Genomic DNA, 25,454 nt, shown 5'->3' with positions numbered 1-25,454 from the left:
TACAGGAGTGGTGGAAAAGAGCAACTAGAAAGAATACGGGAAACTTTTAGGGGTGTGAGGGACATGTTCATTAACTTGATTATGGTGGTGTTTTCACGGATATCATCTATGTGAAGACTTACCAAATTGTGCATTTTAAATATGTAGAGTTTACTATATATAAATTATGCTTCAAAGAAGCTGTAAAAAAGAAAATCAGGTATGATCATCTGAGTGTCAGATCGTTTCTCTCATGGTGTTGACTTTTGCTGTTGACTATCAAACTAGGGAAGCTCTCTCTACCCCATTTGAACCAGCTACCTTGCAGTGTTCGGACAACAGTCAAGTTTTCCCTGAAAATGGGTTGCTTTTCTCCAGCACCGTCTGAGTTAACTTGACAAGTGACCATAATTGAAGAATAGAGACAACCAAGGGTGACATTGCAAGTTATAAGGTCCCAAACTGACCCACTTTGTGTGGTGGGGGTGGGGGCGATGGCTGAGAGACTGGAATCCAGACATGACAGGTAAACAGGGAGTGCTGCAGGTAGAGGAAGGACAAATAAAAAGGCAGGGAGTGAGAAACCCAGTTCTCCTTTACTCTCATTTTTTATCACACTATTATGCTTCTGAGGTCCTTGGACAGATAACAAATACTTAAATTACACCCATAGACTAAACAGTGATTTAAAAATAGTAATATTAGAAAGGAACTAATTAGAGAGAAAAGTGATAGCTACCAAGTCAAACAATTAAAGACCATTTGCCTTGGTTTTCTGGCTATCTTGTAAGGTGGGGCATCACCAACCAATTTCTATGACCATAAGGTCATTTTCAGATCGACGTTCCCCAGTAATATTTTAATGACTTGTGTTCACAGGCAATATTGGGCCAACATATTTAACCCAGGTAGACTTGGTTCCAGTGGTAGAACAAGAGCAAAAATAATGTGATAGCCATTTGGTGAAGGGTTGTCCCATGAGCCTGAGTCCTCCAGCCCCCAACTCTGTCAAAACTAAATCAGTTTCTTTTCCTCTTCAAAGTCACATTCAAAGTAAATCCACATTTGTTTTCAGCAGCAAGAATCAGTCTCATAAAAATCGTAAGATTTTCCTACCTTGACAAAAATTGTTGAATTGCACTCTTGCAATGCCTCCATTAAACTAATCACGTGGAGGCACACCATTTCCACCATCTGAAACAACAAACGTGAAAATCAGTTCCACTCCCAGTAGTGCAGAAACCTCGAAAGCTAGTCTGCAGCCACAGAGGATCCATGCCATGTGCCCGCGAGCCTTTTGGCACAATGACCAGAGGGGACCACAAGCAGTAGTGCTTATTCACCTCTAAAACTTCAACTAGAAAGTGACTTTAAAAAGCTCCAGAGGTTTTTCATTTGGCATGCCTTCCTTATCTAACTCGGGGCTGCCAATGCAACAGGGTATTGATCTTGCTAATCTGCACTGAATTGTGATTCATACCAGAGGATAAATGCCTTCTGCTTCCCTCCTTCCAACTACAGAACTTGGGCTTATGTCCTTTTCTTCATCTTGACCCTTTTTCCACAGTTTCTTCACCTGGAGCAGCTGTTTAATTTATTACACACCTGTCCCTGTGGCTTTGTTCTCTAGGGAACAAGGTAGCCACGCTGATGACAGTTCAAAAGTCCCTGATCAGAAATTCCTAAGGCTGGATTTTAAACACTACAAGGGAATTTTACCAGACTAGCATACATAGTTTAACACATTTTTCAGAAAAAAAAGTTAACTCAAATCTGTTAGTAGCATTATTTGTACAAAACTCATTTGTAACATTCATTTCTAACATTTATATGTCAAAGAGATTTGGAGCAGAGATATTAATGGTGTCAAAAAACTAGCATCAACAGAAGGAAACCGAATCTCTATTTAAGGTCCCAGTTTCATGGCCTGTAAAGTAACAGAATGCTTGATCTCCAAGTTCTTCTTCAGTCTCAGACTCTATGATCCAATAAATGTTTCTCAGAACTGTTTGTGCACCCTAAAATTGCCACATAAATTTCCTCTAAACTGAACTAAAATACCTCTCTCCATACAGAATTGCCTCATAACATCTGCTTCTCTAAAGAAAAGAAAGTGCTTCACTAAAGGAAATATATAATCCCCTTTCCAATTAGAGCTGAAAGAAACTGTTTCTTAGAGTAGTATCAATCAATCGAAAGTCATTTCCGTTATGCCTTTTGTGGACGGTGCATTGTTGGGTTTCTGGGCACACTGGGATCATCGTTATGATGTTCTTCCAGATCCCCTGCCCCTCACAGAGGAGAATTCGCCTGATAAAGCCCCCCATAACCAAGATACTAACTGTTGCTTTCTCCACTGAGGATCCTCCTTCAAAGTAGCAAAGGACTTCCTTGTAAATTCCTTCCATACACCCTCCGAGCCTGACTTCAAAGGACTAATCCAAGCTTGTTCGATGAAGTGCGCTCATGCTAACAATACCTCAGATATTTTCCAGTGAGGGTTAGAGCAGCCCCTCTCTTGGTGAGCCATCTGAGCTAAAACTGAACTGGATTTGAAGACTGGGGGAGCTCAGGTCCTCCTAGGGCAACTCAGAAGGGTGAGGCCCTTTTCAGGGTTTGAGCCCTGGGTAGAATGAACATGTGTGGTTGGTCTGCTCTTAAATACCACCAGAGGATGACCCAACTGGCTAGGGTTTTTCCAAATTGCCTTGGAATCCAAAAATAATATGAATCTCCTTTTGACTTTATAGCACAAAACAACCCTTAAAGGTAGATTTCATATAAAATAAATTTTTGGCACTAAGCAGAGCAAACAAAAGTTTCTACTAAATTTATTTGCTTGCTCTGTTTCTCATCAAACTTATTATACAAGCAGAACATCCAGCTTAAAATGTAAAAACCCACTGATATATTGGGGCGCCTGGGTGGCTCGGTCGGTTAAGCGTCCGACTTCAGCTCAGGTCATGATCTCACGGTCCGTGGGTTCGAGCCCCGCGTCGGACTCTGTGCTGACAGCTCAGAGCCTGGAGCCTGTTTCAGATTCTGTGTCTCCCTCTCTCTGTGACCCTCCCCCATTCATGCTCTGTCTCTCTCTGTCTCAAAAATAAATAAACGTTAAAAAAAATTAAAAAAAAAAAACCCACTGATATAATATTACAATTGAGACCCTTAAAGAACAGATAATGTGAGGGCTGGGTGTAGGTTACACCTTTTATCCACGATGGGAAATTTATTCGTGGACTCACCACTTTGTTGTGAGCCATCAGCTGAAGGATGCTGGGTGTCACCCTGCTCCAAAACTCCAGTGCGGTCAGGATCGCCGTGAAGCTGAATTCATTCTGACTTTGGACATTTGTAGCTACGGCACTTTGTTCGCAATATACGGTCCAGAGCTGAGCAAAGATAAATGCGTGGAAGAGAGAACACATATGCAGCACGGAGGTCTGAAAAGGAGGAGACAGGAGCCGTTACATTTCAGTGGGCTACAGTGCTCCACAGGGCCCATCCCACACGGTCTCGGCCTTCTGAGGAGCACGGCTAAAGCACACCTACTTCCAGAGATCGGAGGCTGAAGGAGTTCTCTATGAGTTACGGATTCATGATTCACCACCTTAAGACAATCTGCTTTTCGCTCTGTCAGTGGGAGTGTGCTGAGAGAACAAAGGCATCTTTCCAAAGAGAAGGCACCTTAGCTTGCAGAACGCTACCCACCGCCTTGCCTGTTAATGACAATGACGTTCTCATGCCTAAACTAGATCAGGGAGAATAATCACTCTACCATCTTGAGGTGTTTCCTCGCCTGTAACATGGGGATGATAGTACCCTCCTCAAAGAGCTGGCGTTAGGAGGAATCAGGTGGCATGTCTGAACACATTGCCCAGCAATGTGTTACTAATTATACTATTACCTTTAGTAGAAATGGTAGCAGCAAGCACTAGTGGCGAGCACGGACTGAGCATGCACCTACAATGTCCCAGACACCGTGCTAAAGACTTTCCAAAGACCGCTTCCATAATTCTCAAACCATCCCCTCGTCTCTTTTACAGATGAAAAGCTGGAGCTCAGAGAGGTCACAAGGTCAAGGTACCTTGACAAGGTACCTTGTACAAATGACCAAGTACCACCGTTAGGAATCAAACACAGCTCTGGCTTGAAATACTAGGAACTGACTGCCTGGCCCCTTTTGCAAATATCATTCAGGCTGTTTGGACGGTGCTCTACTTTATCACAGAGTCAGCTTTCCCTGGCCCACATCCCAGCTGCTCCCAAACCCACCCTGACTTCCCGGAACTTGCCTAAGCTTGTGAAGGGCCCTTGGCTTCTCTTAGCTGATTAGTACCAGTGTGTCTGGTTTGCTTACACTGGCTCATGACTGATGCCTGCCTTGGGTTTACTTTATTCCCTTAAGCACATCATCTGTCTCTACAATTTACTAAGTTCCTCTGTGTCGGTGATTCCAGCGTGTGCTTTAGTGAGTTCCCAACTGGCCTTCTTATTTTCATTTTGTATCTTTATAGATCTATCTCTAGAGATGTGAGCTGAAAAGATAGTGTATGAAAAATCAGAGCATAAATTTTCCTCCAATTCATATTCGGTTCCAAAAACTGATCATGGGATTTTTATTATATTTCTAGCCTTTTATTTCTCTTCATTATTTTGAGACAGAAATGCCTAGGAAGCTAACTCTTGCCTGCCTCCATAATTTATCTTTATAAAAGTAAACAAAGACAATTTAAGGGGGAAGAAAAGATAGTGCGGGAATTTAAACAACTTTAAATAAGGCATTAGCACAAAGTCGCTTTCCTAACATCCACAGGAGGGCAAGTGATAAGATGCGTTTTCTTCTCAGAAGAAACATAATAGGCTGATAACGGTTTCCATTAGCAATTTCGATGCCTATGGTCTTAAGGTTGCAGAAATCGCTTACCTTTGATTGCTCTGGAAATCCAATCAGGATGACAATGAGATGGTCTGCAATATGAGAGCCGGCATCCAGAGGTATGGGCAGGCACGGAGAGGAGGCATTTGGACACACAGCGTTATGAGTGAGGGAGCCCAGGAGCAGCCAGGACAGCAGACGGATGCGGGAGATACACTCGATGAATTCTTTTGGCCTACCAAGTAGAAGGAAGTGTTAACGGCGATTTTTATGGTTTCCGTTTTGTTGGGCGCTCACCAACGGCTTATTGATGGCATTAAAAGTGTGGTTTTATAGGCGATTACCTACAATAAAACACCCAGGTGACAGTGCCAACAAAATGTATCTGTTTTTCTGTATCTGTATCTGTATCTGTTTTTCTGCTCGCCCTCTCTAATCCCGGACCATAGCTGCTTGAGCAACGAGCAGCTTCTGGTGACAACACGGGATTAAAAATCATTCTGCCACCAACCTTGCTGCCCTTCTGACTAGCTGCTTTTTCTAAACTCTTTCCTTTCTTCTTAGAAGGTCTCACATCCCCACGAGAGGGGAAGGAATAGAGGCGGAGATGTAACACACGCCACCCATTTTCCTGCCCTGCAGTCATTGTCTCCTGCTGCTCTCCTGCCCTCCTGCCCGCCTCGCCCCAGCTCCAAGCCTTTCCTCTAGCCAGGGAGCCGACCGTGCAAAATGGAGTGCTCACAGAAACCAGCCCATGGGCCCCTCTCCTTTCTCCGCCTCCTTGCGCTCTATTTCATCTTTGCTGTGGATTTTGTTCAAGCCACAATCTAACAGGCTCCTTGAAGGCAGAAGCTATGTAAGTGCTCAATAAATACCTATTGATTTATTTAACTAGTTGAAATTAAGAGTTAAAATCGCACTTCGAAGCTCCAGGTTTTCGTCATCCATCAGGATATGGCTGAGGTTTTCGTAGGAGGGCAAGTTCCTGTTACTGTCAGCATAGCATGGAAGTGCTCGTGTTCAAAAATGCTGCTAGGTCAGCAGGTATGGAGATGCGGCTCACCTCCTACCTTCCCCACCATCACACTGCACTCCCATAAATCTTCAAGGCATTCATTTGCTCTGAGTCCCAGAAAACCCGGGGTGGTTCCCTGACTCACCGACCCCCACTGCTAAAATAATAAGGGCCTTACCCTTGTTGCATTGCAGAAGGGGGATGATAGAGCCAAGGCAGGTAGCGAATCACAGCCTTGTTATCTCTGTGGTTGCCCCGTGAGATTTCCATGGCTGTAATCTGAGCCAGCCCAACTTTGAGGTGTCCACCAAAAGTATCTTCATGCAGAGGCTGGGAACATGTCTTCATGTGGCTCTGCAAAAACAAATGGTATTTCATGGCTTTGGCAGAGTACCTGGAAAACTCCTGGTTGCTCTTTAAAAAGATCAGGTTGTCATTCCCTCACCTTCTATCACCACTCCCAAGTATACCACCCATTTAAACTTCTTCAATGGTTTCCCATTTTTCTTAGGATAAAGGGGGAGAGGGGAAATTCCTTAGCATGGCCTAAAAAGCCTGGAATGGTCTAGTGACTGCAGACCTCTGCATCCTACCCCTTCATCCCCTCTACACTGGCTCCCTCCCGTTACCAGCCTTTGCTTGTGCTGGTCTCTCTGCCCGAAACACTGTTCCTGCCTCTCTTCACTTAATTGACTGCTATTCGTTGTGCACGTTTTAGCTCAAGTGTCACTTCCTCCAGGAAGTCTTCCCTGACCTCCCTGGCTAGGCCATATCATCCTATTAGAAGCTCCTATACCACTGTGTACCCCTTCTTCAGAGCAATTATGAAAGTCACAATTTTACACTATGTTATATGAGATTTTCATTAAAATTGGCACCTCACTACCAGACTATAAATTAAATGAGCATGGCTACTGTGTCCTCTTGCTCATTGTTGCATCCCTACATGCCTAGAACAACACCAGGCACACTATGGGTGCTTGGTACACATCTGTTGAATTCATGTAGAAAAGTTCCTTCTCTTGGTGTGGCTTAGTGGAAAGAGCACTGAAATGGAAACTGAGACCTAGGCTTCGGCCCCAGTTTAGGCCACTTGCCACTTGGCCTTTCTAACCTGTCTCCTAAATTGGAGGGTTGGATTAGATCTCTAGTCCCCAACCTTTTGATCATCATGGATCCTTCTTACTGTTTTTCTCTGTATTTTGAAAGTGGTCATAAAGCTAGCTCAAGTGTTGAGGTAACGAGATCTCCTCTTCTTGACACTTGATGCCAAAGCCATCTGAGTGTGGGCCACCAGATTCGGGACTCAGTAACCAGCACGTGGTCAAGTACCAGGGGGGCTTACTTAGGAATGAGTGGGTTCAGATACTGTGAGAAGTCACCAGTTTAAATTCCGATTCTACTTTCCACCTAGCGTTTGCAAATCCATCCCTATCCCAAGAAGCACCTGGATCATTGGAGCAGAGTCTAGAAACTGAGTTGGGCGATGGAGGAACCTCATTTGTAGCTGATGAGCTTCTGGGACGACTAGATCCTGTTTAACCAAAAGGATCATTCAGTGCCAGGTTGCCGTCTGGCTGTTCCTTGGACCATGTTTGGATTCCCTTCTGCCCTCTGTCCAGGGCCTTCCCCAAATCTCTCAAGACTATCAATCTTTTAGCTCCCTAGTCAACTCACGGCAAGGAAGCTGACTTGCATCAGCGATTCATCCCACCCTGTGAGGCGCTCAGTCAATAAGCTCGACAACTTTGCTGGGATCTTGTCCACATGCAAATCGAGGTTGTCCCACCCCTTGTCTTTAATCATTTTCTTGAAGAAGAGAGCTTTGATGCAGACAACCATGAAAGGCTTATGTTTGCATAATGTGTTCCAGTTTACAAAAGTCTCTCTGCACGCACTGTGTCACATCAAACCTCCTAACAGTCAGTAAAGGTAGATATTAGGCTTGTGTCACAAATGAGGGAACTGAGGCTCAAAGGTAGTTAAATGACACGACATGGCATAGTGAAAAGAGAGTGATCTGGTGCCGCTACAGTCTTAGGCCAACCCTGACTCCACTGCTTATCGGTAGCACCACCTTGAGCATGAATCACAGCACTAACCCAGGCCTCAGTTTCTACATCTGTAGAATGGAGACGCTTTAACAGGGGGCAGCGGGAGAACTGAATGAATGGCCAAAGTAGAGCCAGGCACAGAACTCCTGCCATGCAAACAGCCTTTCCTTTCTCTTTTCCCTCTTGCGCAGGCTGAACTCAGTTCTCCAGGCTCCCAAGACAGGGACTGTTAGAGAGCACCACAGCTGCCGCCCCAGGTAACAATAAGTGTCATCTGGTCTGTGTAAGTCCCTAAAACTGCCTCTGTCTTGCTCACCTGAGAAGTGAGCAGTGTAGGTAAGCCCTCTTACCTTCAGTTTGGTGAGAGTGTGCATGTCCGCCATGAAGTCCAGCACTTCGTTGATGTACTGCCTCACACACTCCATCGCGGCTGTCCCACACTGAAACACAAGGACACCGCTGGGTGGGCCCTCCGAGCCACCGCCTTCACTTTGGCCCTGACTGCGGTCACTGTCTTGTTGTGACTTCACGCTGTTTACTAACGAGTTATTTCACATTCTGGAGTTCTGACTCACTCCGTTACTCTCCACCGTCTGTAACTGTCTGCCCGCAGTTTGGACAAAAATTGATAAAAGGTTTGTGGTGAAGAGGTAAGAAACGGGCGGCCTAGGGTAGACTGGGTTAACATGCTTTTTTCCCCACTGGGTGATCTAACTGATTTCTGTTTGCTTGTTTTTGTTTTTGTTTGTTTTTGTTTGCTTTTAATATAATTTATTGTCAAATTGGCTAACATACAGTGTATACCACGTGCTCTTGGTTTCAGGGGTAGATTCCCGTGATTCCTTGCTACATACAACATCCAGTGCTCATCCCAACAAGTGCCCTCCTCAAGGCCCATCTGTTTTTGTTTTGTTTTTATTTTGAGAGAGAAAGAAGGAGAGCACAAGCAGGGGAGGGACAGAGAGAGAGAGAATCCCAAGCAGGCTCTGCACCATCAGCGTGCCGCCCAACATGGGGCTCAAACTCACAAACTGAGATCATGACCCGAGCCGAAACCAAGAGTAGGACACTCAACTGACTGAGCCACTCCTGTCTGCTTGTTTTTAAACTGGTCTGGGGGCACCAAGGTGGCCCAGTCAGTTAAATGTCCGACTTCGGCTCAGGTCATGATCTCACAGTTCGTGGGTTTGAGCCCCACATCAGGTTCTGTGGTGACAGCTCAGAGCCTGGAGCCTGCTTTGGATTCTGTGTCTCCCCCTCTTTCTGCCCCTCCTCTCTCTCTCTCTCTCTCTCTCTCTCTCTCTCTCTCATAAATTAACATTAAAAAAAACTTAAACCAGTCTGTATACAAAAATTATCTTATGTAGAGCCATTATGCATCAGAGTCTTTATGACATGAATCACCCTAAAACTACAGTAACCCTTATCACTCTGGGGAGTCTTAGATACACATAAAATACGTGCCACCTAATTCTAACACCAGAATCTCGAATCTTTTTCCATCAAAAAAGAAAAGTATATAAACAAACATCACATTTGCTGAAAGGGTCAAAAATTCTTATTTTCAAGTCACTTACGATCTAACTCCTTACACACAGCAGGCGTACTATTAAATAGATAAACGTGATTGCTGCGTTCTGGCTAGGGATAAAGCAAGAAAAAAAATGAAATGAAATGATCAGCTTCCCCACACGCACTGGTAGCATGTTTGGGAAATTTTAAAGGCAAAGAAAGCATACTTGTGTCTCTGGTTATTAAATGACATAAACCTGCCCAGGGCAGTGCAGTGAATTTAGGATTATAAGCAAAGAAAAGGAAACCGAACAGGCGGGCTGCTACATCAAAGCTGTATGAGAAAACCCACACATCAGGCCGGGTGTAATGTGGATGAAAAGCAGCCCGTCTTTGAAGCCATCTGAATACTATGCTAAGGCCTTTCTTGGCTTTCTTTTGGAAAATCTGGAACATTATATACTTAACTAGCTCACCCAGTGGCTCTCATTTTCCCATATTCATGTAAATCTGCACAGCCCTGAACTGTATCACCTCCCATCTCTTCTACAATGTTACGCCTGTCAGTTCCTCTGACAGGATAACAAACAGTAAAATAAGGTCATTGGCGGTTCTGTCAGAGTGTTTTCCAAGCATTTCATATGTTCTAAGGTTTTCTTCTTTTAATTTAAATCAAGTGAAGGAATTATAAAAGGTTATTGTGTTCTTGCTTTTGGAATATTAATCCTTTGGTGCAAGAAAGGATTTCCCTCCGATTTATTCCATTTTCTCTGACCTTTCACATGTCATGCAAACAGGAGCATATACTCTGTTCTTTAATTTCTTGAAAGGGATTTGTTTCTCTCCTAGGCAATATTTTATATCATTTCAGCTAGGCAAATGTCAAAGAAAATAATTACTAGGAGCATTATTCAATATTTGTCTTTTCACTTTGAATTTCAAAGAATGAGAGCAAAGAGTTTACTAATATGCAGTTACTTTTGCTCTAGAGACAGGATCTGCATCTAATAAAAGCCTTAAAATATACAGGATCATCTTAGGGAGCCTCTACACTTATAAAACAAAGCATGTAATTTCTAATCCCCCCCTTTTTTTCTACTTTGCAAAACATAAGCATAGCCTTGATGTGTTGTTTTAAAAAAAGAAAGTCAAGCTCCACTTGTTTTCAAAGGCCTATATTTATTTCAATGGGAAACTGATGATAAGGTGTTGAAAAAGTACTCTAAACTCAAAAACATGAACGCAAGTGAATCATATCCAATTCTTCCTTGAAACTTATGTCTGATTTTAAAGTTATGTTTCTTAGATTGTAAGGAACATATGCTCACTGTGGAAAACTTGGAAAAACAGAAATTAACAAAAATCACATAGTCCTAATTCTTGTCCTCCATCAGTGAAACCACTACCACCGGTATTTCCTTCCAACGTGTTTTGAACACATATAACATACACATATACATATAATTTTTATAAGCCTGAGATCATTTTTTTGTAATCTGCTTTTAAATTAAATCCATCATAAACATTTTCCAATTATTATTTCTTTTAAAACTTGATGTGGTAGCCACAGAATAGTCTTTTCTATAGATGTATCTTACTTTTTTTTATTATGAAATTTATTGTCAAATTGGTTTCCATACAACACCCAGTGCTCATCCCAACCGGTGGCCTCCTCAATACCCATCACCCACTAACCCCTCCCTCCCACCCCCCATAAACCCTCAGTTTGTTCTCAGTTTTTAGGAGTCTCTTATGTTTTGGCTCCCTCCCTCTCTAACCATTTTTTTCCCTTCTCCTCCCCCATGGTCTTCTGTTTGTACCTTACTTTATTTAAACAATACACTAATGCTGTTCAACACCAAAAAAACCCCCAAAAAACCACAATCTGATTTAACAATGGGCAGAAGACATGAATAGACAGGCTTCCAAAAAAGATACCCAGATGGCCAACAGACACATGAAAAGATGCTTAATATCACTCATTGTCAGGGAAATACAAATCAAAACCACAATGAGATATCACCTCACACCTGCCAGAATGGCTAAAATTAAAAAGGCAAGAAATAACAAGCATTGGTGAAGATGTGGGGAAAAAGGAACCCTTGTATAGTGTTGGTGGGAATGTAAGCTGGTATGGTCACTGTAGAAAACAGTGTGGAGGTTCCCCAAAAAACTGAAAATACAAACACTGTAGGATCCAAAATGTCTACTACTGGGTATTTACCCAAAGAAAACAAAAACACTAATTCAAAAAGACATGCACCCCTATGTTTACTGCAGCATTATTTTTAATAGCCAGGATATGAAGGAAACGTAAATGTCCACCCATAGATAAATGGAGAAGGAAGATATGGAATGGAATATTATGCAGCCATAAAAAGGAGGAGATTGTGCCATTTGAGACATGGATGCACCTAGAGGTATTATGCTAAGTGAAATAAGGCAGACTGAGTAAGACAAATACCAAACGATTTCACTCATACATGGACTGTAAAATAATAAGGAAGTATAAACAAACAAATAAAAAGCAGAATCAGACCTGTAAACACAGAGAACAAACTGATGGTAGCCAGAGCAGAGGGGTGAGGGTGGGCAAAATGAGTGAAGAGGAGTGGGAGACACAGTTTTCCAGTCACGAAATGAAGAAGTCACAGAAATAAAAGGCACAGCATAAGGGATATAGTCAGTGATACTGTAATAGTGTTCTATGGTGACCTAGCCTAGGGGTGAGCACGGCGTAACATAAAAACTTGTGGAATCATTACCTTGTACACCAGGAACTAATGTATCCTTGTGTGTCGGCCATACCCAAATTTAAACAATTTTTTAAAAAACAGTATGCTAACGTTAGATCTTAATTTTGCTTCCATATTTTTACTATTTTAAATGCTGCTTTAATAAATATACTTTAATAAATATACTCTTTATGTGTGTATTAAATTATTTTCTCAAATATATTACCAGAAGTAAATTGTCAAACTTTTTCAGCAAAGTTGCACCAATTTTCACTACCACCAGCAGTTCATAAGAATGCTTGTTTCACATCATCAATAACTTTAATCATTAAGAAACACCTATTGAGTTGCTAGCTGATTTTAATTTTATATTTTAAAATATTTTAATACTTTATATCAATTTACAGTTCACTGATTACTAGTGAGAGTAAGAAGTATATTTTGAATGGCTTATTGGTCACTGGAAAGGTTCCATAAATGGATCTTATTAACTTTTTTTAATGTTTTATTTTTTTGTTTTTGAGAGAGACAGAGAAATAGTGTGCACACACAAGCAGGGGAGAGCAGAGAGAGAGAGAGAGAGAAAGAGAGAGAATCCCAAGTAGGCTTTCCGCTGTCAACGCAGAGCCCCATACGGGGCTCAGTCTCACGAACTGTAAGATCATGACCTGAGGCGAAATCAAGAGTCAGTCACTCAACCGACTGAGCCACTCAGGCACCCCTATAACTGTTTTTGTTTTTTCATTGCTATTGGAATGTTTGTCTTTTACTTGTTGATTTCAATAAAACTTTTATTTATTAGGGATATTATTTTTTAAGCCAGCACAGAGGTGGCAAATGCTGAGTTTTAAAGAATTAAACAACCAGGAAACTAGTGAGTGTGCAGCAGAGACTGGCTAAGTGCTCACAGTACCATTTCTCTTCCTCCCTAGCATGTGCCTAAACCAGATTTCCCATCATTGCTTGCAGTTGGGTGTGCCCATATGACAGTTCTAGCCAATAGGATGGGAGTAGAAGTAATAGGCATCATTCAGACCTGGCCCATGAGAACCTTCCAATGTACCATACTCCTTTCTCTTTCCCCAGCCACCAGCTGATTGCAGAGAGCTGCACGTAAACTTTCATTTGAAAGTCCTCCTCCTTCTGCTAATCAGGATACCCATTCAAACTTTATATGAGCAGGGCGCCTGGGTGGCTCAGTTGATTAAGCATCGGATTTCTGCTCAGGGCATGATCTCAGGTTTGTGAGTTCGAGCCACGCATCGGGCTCTGTGCTGACAGCTCAGAGCCTGGAGCCTGCTTTGGATTCTGTGTCTCCCTCTCTCTCTGCCCCTCCCCCACTCACACTCTGTCTCTCTCTCCTTCAAAAATAAATAAACATTAATTTATTTAATTAATTAAACTTAATTTTATTAAATGAATTAATTAGTTTAATTAATTTTTAAACTTTATATGAGCAAACAATAAACATTCTGTGTGTTAAGTGGCTGGGAATTCATCACATGGCATCCTTCATCACCCTAACTACTAAAAGCTCTTTAAAAACACATAGTCTAGGGGCACTTGGGTGGCTCAGTCAGTTAAGCATCCAACTCTTGATTTCAGCTCAGGTTATGATCTCACAGTTTGTGGGATCAAGCGCCATGTCGGGCTCTGCACTGACAGCACGGAGCCTACTTGGGATTCTCTCTCTCCCTCTTTCTCTGCTCCTCCCCTGCTCATGCACACTCTCTCTCTAAATAAACTTTTTTTTAATTTAAGAAGCATAGTCTAGTAATTCTACTCCCCAAAATCTATTATAAAAAAAATAGTCTCAAATATGGACAAAGATTTAAACACAAAGATGTTTCTCATATATTAGAATATTGAAATTAATGAAAATATACAAAAATAAGTAATGTTGCTTAATATTCTCTTTAATAGGTTATATTTATTTAGCATTTACTATATGTCTGGCATTATGCTAATATGCTTTGCATGCATTATCTCACTCAACCCTCAAACTAGACATTGGGCCCTATTATATCTCATTCTATAGATAATACAAATCAAGAATCGTAGGTTAAATAACTTTCCTGATCACACAGCTAGTAAATGGCAGACCTCAAACTCTGGTGTGAGTCTAACCCCCGTGCACTTAAGCACTATTTTATGGTGCATTTGCATGAGGTAATAACTCTGCAGCCACCAAACTTTGGGGTAAATGCTTATAACATATGAAGCCAGAGCCACATTTATATGCTATGGTTTGAACTATGTTTAAAAAAACAGGCACAGAAAAAGTTAAAGTAAATACATTAATATATTGGCAATAAAATTATCTCTGGGTTGAATTACTATTTTTCCTCTGTCATAGAATTTCTCCACATCAAAAAAATTAAATAAACAGCATTTTAAAAATATAATGTTTAGCACTGTGGGTAAAATTGGTATACTTATAAGTGTAAATAAATAAAACCCTTTTAGAAAACAATATGAGAATACATATCATCAAGATAGCCCTACTCTCTAAGGAATTTATGCCAAGGATAGAATTCAAAATAAACATAATGATGGTCTTTGTAGAAATATGTGTGTGTGTGTGTGTGTGTGTGTGTGTGTGTGTGTACATACTAGCAATGAAACTGGAAAGTAAATAAACTTCTAACAATATGGAAATAAGCAAATTAGCATACCGAATAGATCAAAATATGAAAAAATTTTCCAAAACAATATTTCTGATTGGCAGAGGGATTACAGCTGATCCTTTTTCTTTTAAATTTTCTCTATTAAAAATTTAAATAATTTTTTTCAATGAATAATTAATATCTCTAAAGTTTCTGAGTTTCACTGCAGTCAACTTGCTACCAGTGTTATTGTGGTTTCTTATCCTTAGCCCTTCAGTGAGAATCTTAACCTATTTTGCCAAATAGTTCACTAATGGGAATTTTTTAATTTTCAGAGGAAATATTGTAAAGAAAAACAAAGTATCACAACACTTATTTCTTTCTGGCAGTAGTCAAATCAAATTGGTTAACAGGTGCCAGTGTAAGAAAAGTGATTCTGGAATAATTGAACTATAATCAAATCTATTTTTTATGTCTGGTAATTTCTCTCCTCCCCTTAACTGGCTGCTTCAATTTTACTCGTGTTTCCTGGAATTAAAAGTTTCCAGGGGCTGGGGTTAATATAAATTTTCACTACCTCTCTTTTAAAAAAATGCTAACATGTTTTCAATTTTACAGTGTTTGTTCTATCAAAAATGAGCCAGGACACAGGCCAAAAATACTTCTTTACTAAATGGGGAAATGAGAAGAAATACAAAATGTAGAGATGATTAATTCAGTCAGGACTTACTCCAGGTACAGAGGCAATCATCTGCTTGCTCAGGATTGTTGACTCAGCTAGTTTGGTTCCAGCATCTGCACAAATAAACTAGTAAGAAATTGAAAGCATAATTACTTTTAAGAGCACTTGGACAGTAATAAGTTATTTATAGTTTTATTAACTTGGCCTACATTCATTAGTGTTTACTCCCGTGACAATCTGCCCTGGATATATAGGACTTGCTAATCATGACAGTTTGTTCCTATCAGAAATTGAGGATCATAGTACTGAGATTAACACATGGATTCTCACTTTACCCAGACAGTTCAGTGGCACTGAAATGGTACATTCAATCAAGGGAGAAAGGAAAGACATCAACACTGTCAGATTTATTCTGAAGTTATTATATTTACTCCCTAGTGCTTCTCGAGAGTTCCTGACTTCTCATAGATTTTCCAGACTTCTATCATTATACATTTAAAATGAAAACAGAAATATAACCAACCTCATTGTGAGCAATCTGCCTGTGTCTTCTCTAACTTCACCCATGCCTATCCTCTGTGCTGATGATGACCCCACCCCCACCCCTGTCCTTGCCCCACGGGACACTTCACACACTTCCACTATAACAGTTGCGACCTTAGACTGCAGTGACCTATGAAGTCTGTTTCACAACCTGCTACAAGCTCTCCAAGGGCACAGACTCCATCCATGCATCTGACCTGCCTGACTAGCTTCCTGCCTGACATCATGGAGGGGTTCAGCAAAACTTGGTGAAATGAATCAATTAACCAATTATGACAAGCTCAGGATGAGGACGGATTGGCCAGGTTCCAATTTAATTTACTTCGTTACGGATTTTTATAGGTGTTTCCCACCTCATGCAACACCCAGCTATTTATTAATGGTTTCAAGACAAAGTTACACATGAAATCTGCAGACTTTGCTATGAGCTAGCAGGTCCTGGTTAATTTGTCCTCTCTGGCCTCTGGCCGGTGGTCCCAACAAATTTGGGGTCCAAAGCTGCTGTTGTGCATGGTTCAGCGGCTCTGAAAGCTTTCACACTGACAGCCCTACCTTATAACCCATTCCACTCTCACTCTAGAAGAGCACAGAAAAGTTAGGAAGATCAAGATGAGGAGTTCAGCAAGGCAGGCTAGCTCCCTGGCAAACTGGGGAGAAATAACACGGGTTAGGGTGCTAGAGAAAAGTTCACGGGGGCCTGATGAAGGCCAGAAACCAGCATGTTGTCAGGCTAATCAGGGGTCAGGGTCAGAGCATAATAAATAGGTAACAGGCTTTGGCTAACAAGGCAGAGATTTAGGCCGAAGACCTTTTGAGGGCAAGTATCCCTGAGGCTTCTCGTTCAAGGCTTTGTTCAAGAGCTGGTCATCAAGTGTGGTCCTGCAAGAGAGGTATTTCAACACGTAACTGAGCTGGGGGCCAGAGGACAACAGGCAGAGCCTTCTCTGAAAGCCACATTGCAGGAGCAGATACATACCACCACTCTACATTCATGTACAGTCATTTCCCTTTGCCTCAAATACAGTTCCAGAAGGCTGAGGAATCTATTTGGCCATTAACTCTGAATCTAGCAAAGAAAGTACCAGCAGGTACTATCCAGGGAATACCTGCAACTTTCCATTATTTTATTCAGGAATGCTTACGTCTTCTGTCAGCTCTCTAACTAGGACTTATTCCTAATATAAGAAAAAGTAGGGGCGCCTGGGTGGCTCAGTCGGTTGAGTGTCCAACTTCGGCTCAGGTCATGATCTCATGGCTCATGAGTTCGAGCCCCGCATCGGGCTCTGTGCTGATGGCTCAGAGCCTGGAGCCTGCTTCGGATTCTGTGTCTCCCTGTCTCTCTGCCCCTCCCCTGCTCATGCTCTGTCTCTCCCTGTCTCAAAAATAAATAAAAACATTAAGAAAAAAAAAATTTTTTTTTAAAAAGTAAATACATCAGAATTTTTTTTTTTTTTAAAAGGAAAGCCTATAACTTTGGCCAGAACCTGTCAGTAAAAAAAAGTAAAATATCTGATAGAAGTACATGATCAAAAGAAGAAACAGTCCCAACCTCCTGGCAGATAACACATGTTTTCCCATAAAATGTATTTTCAAAAGCTATCAGAGTCTGCAATCTAAGACAAACTACTCATAACTAAGTTTCAAAACCTCTGTCAGGATACCAACACTTTAATTAATTTCTTTGCAACAGAAATGAGAGCCAAGAGAGGCCAGAAGGGAGAGGACAGAACTGCACGTAAGCGTGAGAGAAGGGAAGTCAGGGCAGTGGAGATGCTCTGTGGTGGGTTCACACCGGGGGCCCCCAAAAGTGTGCTTGCCTGGCCTGGCTGTGCCCTTGAGAGCAAGAGAAGATTCGCAGAGAAGCGATACTTCAATGTCTCTATCTCCCCTGAGCAGAAGCCTTTCTCACCTATGACACTCAGCCAAGCAGAATGAGTAGCATAATGGAAGGACGGTGTCAGCCACGTAGCCCCAAGATATGAGGCCAAATTAAAATGTTTGGTAACTCTTAGAAGTCAGAATTAATCAGAAATCCCCCCGCAAATTTATGGAAGTACCGTGGAGAGTCTGGTGTATTAACAGGTATAAAAGTGGATAAGCCTCTAAAATCATCTACTATTGGGGCGTCTGGGTGGCTCAGTCGTTTAAGCGTCCAACTTCGGCTCAGGTCATGATCTCATGGTTTGTAAGTTCAAGCCCTGCGTCAGGCTCTGTGCTGACAGCTCAGAGCCTGGAGCCTGCTTCAGATTCTGTGTCTCCCTCTCTCTTTGTCCCTCCCCAGCTTGTGCTCTGTCTCTCTCTCTCTCTCTCAAAAAATAAACACTAAAAAAATAAAAATAAAAATAAAACCATCTACTATTTATTTTTTATCAAGGCATTTAAATCCAGTGTAATTGCGAGGGGCGGGGGGCACCTCAATGGCTTAGTTGGTAGAGCATGCAACTCTTGATCTCGGGGTTGTGAGTTCGAGCCCCATGTGTGGTATGGGGCTTACTTATTAACATTTTTTAAAAGTTTTTTTTTTATCAAAAATAAAAATAAATCCAGTGTAATTTTTACATAATATGTACAACTAAAACCTTAATAAACACTTCTTTTTACATAGCTGCCAACCATAAGCTGAAAAATCCCATTATAATTTTATAGAATTGCTCACAATATAAAGACATAAGTAAAACTCAGAGAGGGGAAGGACGTCTGTTGCAGAAGGAAGAATTTCATACTTTGAGACAGAAATATGCTACTGAAACACACACTCCCACATGAATACAAAAGAATACAAAAGAAAGGCGATATCCATTATGTGTCTTGCTAAATTCATTATCAAAATGAGACTCAAAATAGTATCTCCACCTCTCATCCAGAGAGTGATCAGATTATTACTAACTCAACTAATGTTAATACCCCACGTCAATAGTATCTGTGACTTAAAAAGAGGCGTCCCTCTGTCAGTTCTTTGTCCTCTAGCCCACCACTAGCCTGTCTTTAAAAGAGAAATCTTTCACCCACACGGTTTCTTACACTTGACTGTGCAGGTGTATCCCACACAGTGGGGGTGCTCCATGCAAATCAGCACAATGTCTACTCTTAACACATAATAAGGGCTGAGGAAATTCGTTTTGATTTGGGCTCATATAGCCTTTACAGAAGCTTTTAATGAGTTATCACCCTATTATGAAAATTCTGCTTTAATCTATCTAGATAACACTTATGATAACCTATTACACCCAAAATATCTCCAGCAGACCAGCAGCAAAGATGTCATAAGTGAAAAGTTAAAATGTTGACAGGTCTGAATTAAAACAAGATAGGGCATCTGTCCAATGTGCAGAAGAACTATATCCTGGTGGTTGACAACTTAGATTCTGAAGAATACATATATTTTTCTTATTTGGCAAACCCTTTCCTACCTCCAAGCCTCTTTTTCTTTAAAAAATAAAACATCCACTTGCGCGTTTACGGCCTTCAGACGTTATATGCAGGTAAAAACAAATAACAGGAGTCTATGGCCAGACGACCACAAGAGAGCAGGTGGGAGATTTCCCATGATGCCGGGCCTCTAGAAAGAATTTCTAGGAATTAAAAAACAGATTGGTACCTATCATGACCCTGAAACATTTAAAACTTGGGTGGCCACACATCCCTTGGGCAAGTGTTGCGTTGTTCTTTAAGGGCAGAGTATTTGATAAACAACAAAGGTATCATCTATCTATGAGAAGAGTATAAATGGCTCAAGGCCTGTGAATTTATCTATCTAGGACATTATTAGAGGAGTAGTAATGGAAATACCCTGGTGGTCTCTGTGGGATGGAAGAATGAAGGGTAAATCCGAGGTCTGAGCAACTGACTATCTTGTCACTAATAGAGCTAGTGTCACTCATGATGGATCACCGGGGGAGTTTTTCCTTCCAATTGTTGCTTTCTTTTCTGTTTCCAAGTTCCATTTTCAGTTCAACAAAGCCACCCCCACTGCCATCAGATTATGTTTGCTGATATCTGTGGAAGAAGTCACTGTTGGCCCCAGACATATTATCCGCCCATACTGTGAGCCTGGTCCTCTAGGTGCCAGAAACTGATGCTCCATCAGTAAAGAGGAAAGCTTTCCTCTGACTGCAGACGACATTCACTGGCCTAAGAGAAGCCACCAGAGAAAGGCTATCACCTCCGCCATCCTCCAGAGACACCTGCAGGAACCAGGCGGTCAAGGGCAAGAGAAAAAGGAACTGGGAAACCCTACCAAAAGATGTCCTATTCTTGAAGGGAGACAAAAGATGCTTCTCCCTCAACCCATGAGGGGCCCCATGGAGGACCTCTCTCCATGGCTTAGCCAGGAACTACCAGGCAGAGACGGAAAGTACTTTGCTTCTTAAAGCATGCCTCACTTTTATTTCTCTCAGTAATGAAAATGGACTGTATATAGAACAAAGACATAATACTTCAAAATAGCATAATGTTTAATATTTTTTGTTGGGAAGATTGAAACATTATTCATAAAGTTGTTTCTCTTTGGCATGACCTCAAATCTTCTCTGAAATACCTCTCCAACCCAAATAATTTTACAACTAGATTCTTAAAATGTAATGATTCCATGACAAATACATACTGGTTTTAAAAAGACGGAGATGGTATTTATTTGAAATGGTATATGAGAATCCAAAAAATAAAAATAAAAACAAAACCACATTCAGAACAATCTACTTTTTTGGCTTCTTTATTCCTAAAGCTAATTTGTTTTTGTTATTTATTCACCTAGCTGTGATACAATAATCACTGTTTTCATGGTTTCCTTAAACACTGGGCAATTTAAACTGCCAGTGTTCTTTTTCTGTCTTGTGACAAGTGCTTATTATGGTTGACTAATGTACTTCGCAGAAAGCCAGGCCCCAGCAGCAGTCACTGAACGGCATGCTAGACCCCAAGAAGATCAGCCACATATATCAGCTCTGCTCGAGATTGAGGGCAACTGAGGAAACGTTCTCCCATGGAAGCAGGAAAGCACCTTCAGCATCTGGAAACCCAGGCTGTTTTGAGGCAGCAGGTTCCCATCCAGAACGCTATCAGAAGCAAGTGACTCCCAGACACTGTCAACCCGCTAGCTTAAATCCCTCACGGACTTTTTCACTAAGGCCAGTTCACTTGCCCTCTTCTCCAAACCAGTGTCGATCCCATCAATCCTTACGGTCAGTTTGGGTCAAAGTTGTTTGTACTCAAAAGCAGTGGTGCTGCCCAGGCATAAGTAGGAAGGGCTAGCCAGTGGCAATCCACTGGTAGAGATTCAAAGTCTGCCTCTCCTTAGGAAGGCCAGTAGCTCCTGGCTCTGATTTGTTCTTCTGTCTTCCTCTGGGGTTTTCTAGCATCCTGATACAACGGGAGCCATTTCATTCTGACTATATTGTACCTGACATTCACTGCTGCCACTCGCCAGCCATCACTCCTCTCAGCCAGCTCCAGTGTGCCCCGCAAAGCTAGGCCATGGCTCACTGAAAGTACACCAACTTCTTATTAAATCTCATGCCTTTGAGAAAAATTCAATTCTGGTTCTAAGGATTAGTAGTATATGGCAGGGGAGGAAGGAGATCAGTAGTGAATCTTAGATAGTAAATGATGGGTATGGTTCCTCCTCTTCTCTCTGGTAAACTCCTGAACTTCGGCACATACTTTAAGGTCCATACGGTCCCTCTTCTACACCACACTTCCTTACTCAGTGCACACCTCTGCTACTGTACCCATCACCCTGTGTTGGAAATGCTTGCTTACATGTCAGCTTCACCTACTGGACAGCAAATTCCTGGAAGGAAGGAGGCATGGCTTATTCATTATTTCCCCAGCACCTGGGCCAGGTCTGGGCTCCTAGTGGCTTAATGAGCCTTCTTCCATCTCCCAGGCTGAGCTGGCCACTCCCTCCTCTTCGGCACTCTACATACTGTGCAGACTTTCAGTATAGGCGTTAGCACATGATCAGGATAGGGTTTATGCCTTTTACATTGCTATACCCCTAGAATCTAGCCCCAGACAGATGGCCAGTAAACATCTGTAGATACTACTGAAGGGTCACATGGGGCCACAGGATGGAAGACAGCACAGTTCAGGTCAGTGCAGGTTATCAGAGCAGGGAGTGATTTGAGAAAAAGCAGAGTTTTAGCAGAATTCCTTTAGTTAGCCAGAGGCTGGAAGACCGGATTTGTGTGCAGAGAGAGGAAGGCACTGCAAACAGCTAGGAGCTCTTACGGTAAGAGGGGCGAGTGATGCAAGGAGCCCGACCGGGCTGTGAACAGACCCTGTGGTCAGATGCGGACACCACTTCTGCCAGCTGTGTGCTCTTGGGCAAGTCACTGTACCTCCCTGAGCCTGTCTCTCATCTGCGGTCCAGAACTAATACCTCACGTGGCGGTAAGGATTAAGGGAAAGATGTAAAGCACTCAGCATAGCCCATCACAGGTGCTTAGAATGTTTCCTTCTCCCTCATCTCTCCAAATGGCACCCAAGGTACCTAAGATTCAGGGAAACTTGCCTAGTTCCTTGATATCAAGCTCCCATTTTCCTCCAGTCATTTAACCTCAACCTTGTAGGCCAAGCCCCTGGGACGGGTCTTAATGCTCATCAGGAAGAAATAAAACAGCTGTGACTCATTTACTGCGCACTTTGCACAAAGGCAGTCTGAATGATACTCTGGTCCTAGCCCTGGCTCATGGCCAAGTTTTTTTTTTTTTTTAATTTTTTTTTTCAACGTTTTTTATTTTATTTTTGGGACAGAGAGAGACAGAGCATGAACGGGGGAGGGGCAGAGAGAGAGGGAGACACAGAATCGGAAACAGGCTCCAGGCTCCGAGCCATCCATCAGCCCAGAGCCTGACGCGGGGCTCGAACTCACGGACCGCGAGATCGTGACCTGGCTGAAGTCGGATGCTTAACCGACTGCGCCACCCAGGCGCCCCATGGCCAAGTTTTTTTAAGTCTAGCCTCAACCCTTGGGAGTATGTGGTGGGGTCCCATGTTACCTGATTTCCTCAGGTCATTACCCCTAAATTTGTCCCAACTTCCTGTTGAAGCCTCCCTCCCCACCCCCCACCCCCATTGCTTGAAGCCAGTCAGCCTCTCGTGCTGAACTCCAACCTCATAGAAAGGCTTTTGCCTGCACCCAGCAGTCCTTTGTGGTCTAGCTCAAATGCCACCTCCTTCATGAAGTCTTCCCTGATTTCACATCACATGGGATGGGATGCCTCCTGCTCTCAACTCCCCCCAGGACTTTGTTTATATCTCTTTCTCTCTCTCATGGCACTAGTCATAGCTGGTCTCATGTGATTAAAAACCTGCACACTTGTCTAAGATGATGAGCTAAGGGAGCCAGGGATGGAGGGCTCCAGCCCCTCACGAGCAACCCTACAGCCAAAAGCACCAACTCTGTAAGTTCTCCAGAACCTGCCTTGTATGCGTTCAAGCGCCTCTGCCTCAGGGCTCCCGTGGGTGCTGGTGCTTTTCACATCCACCTGCCACCATGCATGAACTCTGTACGTCCCACCACGGAATGTACCTGGTCGGGCCCACCCTCACCCTCAGCTCTTCAAGGAGATTTGGTGACCCACCCACATGCATGGGACTCTGCAACCATACCTCAGCCTGGTGCCCCACTAGTGGCTTCATTAGTCCTCCGTCAGCTCCATTAGCTGTCAATGAGCTGCCCTCTGACCTACCTGGCTGTAAATTTCTTGAGGACAGAAATTATTGTTTCATTATTCTCTTTGCCCCTCACAGAACTAGTTCCACAGTAGGGACAAAATAAATACTCCTTTTTTGTCTTGTTTAGCCAGTGGAGGTGTTAAGTGTGTAATATTGGTTCCATCATGTCTCAAGTAAGATAGATTATTTCTCAGTTCTGGGCAGAGATATTTGATTTTTGCATATGCCCCACACCTTCCTTAATTTTTCCAAACATAGTGGATCTCGTGGAAAGTATTTCAAACAACGCATAAGCCCACCTGGACAAGCAGGAGGAGGTTTGTATCTGGTAAAGGGGATTTGAGCTTCAGGGCCTGCAGGAGTTCCAGAACAACACTACGAGACAAGTAGAATTTATCCCGCTCCTAAACAGAACAAAAGAGAAGAAGGTAAGCTATTTCTAAAAACTCAGAATAGATCTGTCAAAAGAGCTTCCAAAAGATTCACAGATCGGAAATGAAAAACAGTATTTGAATATGCATAATGAACTGTCCTTAAGAAATAAAATTAAAACTGAAAGGAAAAAATTAAAAAGGCATTTTTGTGTGTGTAATGAGTTTACTGAAGCACCCAGAGCACATAATTCAACGGGTAAGAAAAAGATAGGAGGTCTCTTCAATACTGGAATGGCCAGATTTGGTTTTTGCTTGCAGGAAATGATAGGTTCTAAGAAATGCAGAAATTAAATCCAAAAGCATTTTTTTTCCAAAAGAAAATGATTTAGAGAGAAACATATACAGCTGTTTCCAGGGGCTCATATCCTCTCTGAGGAACTTACTTTTCAAATGGACTGCTTAAGCACACAGAAAAATAAATGGAACATACTAGGTACCACCACTCATCTTTGACACATTGTAACATTTTGCTTTATGTAATGTCACAGAAACCGTGGAAGCTTCCTGTATGGTGCTCTCTTTTCATTCTCCCTTCCTTGAAGTAGCCACAATTTTGAATCTGGTGCTTACTAGTTCATGTGTGTTTTTACTACATATGTATGCCTCCGTTACAAGGTATAATATTATTTTTCCGTGCTTGTTTTTAACTTTCTCTGACAGTATCATACTGTGCATCTCTTTCTGCTTATAATTTCTCACTACATTATATTTTTGAAGTTAGTTCCTATTGATACATGTAGTTGTAGTTCTTTTAACTAGGGTTTAACAATATTTTATTATAAGAACATACTGAAATTCATTGATCTGTTTTCCTGTTAACGGAACATGAGACTGTTTTCAATTTTGCAAGTTTTTTACTGTCAACTATAACACACATGCATAAAAGGACATAAAACACAAACGTGCAGATAAATGGGTTTATATAGACTGAACACCCAGGTCAAACAGCAGCACGTCACAAGCACCCTGGAGCCCCTCATGTGTCCTTTCTTGATCATAACCAAGGAACTGGAGACCCAATGGGTCTGCATCTACTTTCTTTTCCTTTTCCTCATTTTCACTCATGGTATATATACTGCCACCTGTATGCCCAAATAGCCTTGCATGCTGAACACTTTTTAAAAAAATTATTTCTAGAAATCTTTTGAGGCTTCTTCCTCCAAAGAGCTTTCTGCCTGTTTTTTGCCAGGTCCCTGGAGGTACTAGCCTGGTCCGGGGTTACCTTAATAAACACACAAGCCTTGTAAGGTCTTATATTGGGCCACCAAAGGGCTTGACACTGAGCTCGATCTATGTGAGGACAAGTTCACCTCTGGGTTATCTTTATTTTGTAGTCCT

At 42.1% G+C, this 25,454-nt stretch overlaps 1 protein-coding gene across 32 annotated transcripts in view; it reads right to left on the bottom strand.

Annotated features, from left to right (window-relative positions):
• UNC79 (unc-79 homolog, NALCN channel complex subunit) overlaps window positions 1-25,454 on the bottom strand; it is a 320,681-nt gene that overhangs the window by 20,421 nt on the left and 274,806 nt on the right. For 31 of the 32 annotated variants that reach the window (XM_045060452.1, XM_045060454.1, XM_045060457.1 and 28 more), the window contains 7 exons: window positions 23,982-24,086; window positions 15,511-15,588; window positions 8,278-8,367; window positions 6,052-6,227; window positions 4,907-5,093; window positions 3,225-3,422; window positions 1,096-1,173 (listed from right to left, as the gene is read on the bottom strand). In XM_045060452.1, the coding sequence (XP_044916387.1) occupies window positions 1,096-1,173; window positions 3,225-3,422; window positions 4,907-5,093; window positions 6,052-6,227; window positions 8,278-8,367; window positions 15,511-15,588; window positions 23,982-24,086 (912 nt within the window). The remainder of the gene's footprint in view (window positions 1-1,095; window positions 1,174-3,224; window positions 3,423-4,906; window positions 5,094-6,051; window positions 6,228-8,277; window positions 8,368-15,510; window positions 15,589-23,981; window positions 24,087-25,454) is intronic. The other variant, XM_045060440.1, reaches the window with a different exon arrangement.

Source organism: Felis catus, chromosome B3 (genome assembly GCF_018350175.1).
Source record: "Felis catus isolate Fca126 chromosome B3, F.catus_Fca126_mat1.0, whole genome shotgun sequence".
NCBI lineage: Eukaryota > Metazoa > Chordata > Mammalia > Carnivora > Felidae > Felis > Felis catus.
The sequence above is the reverse complement of the archived record's forward strand: the minus strand, read 5'-3'. Positions and strand labels throughout refer to the sequence as shown.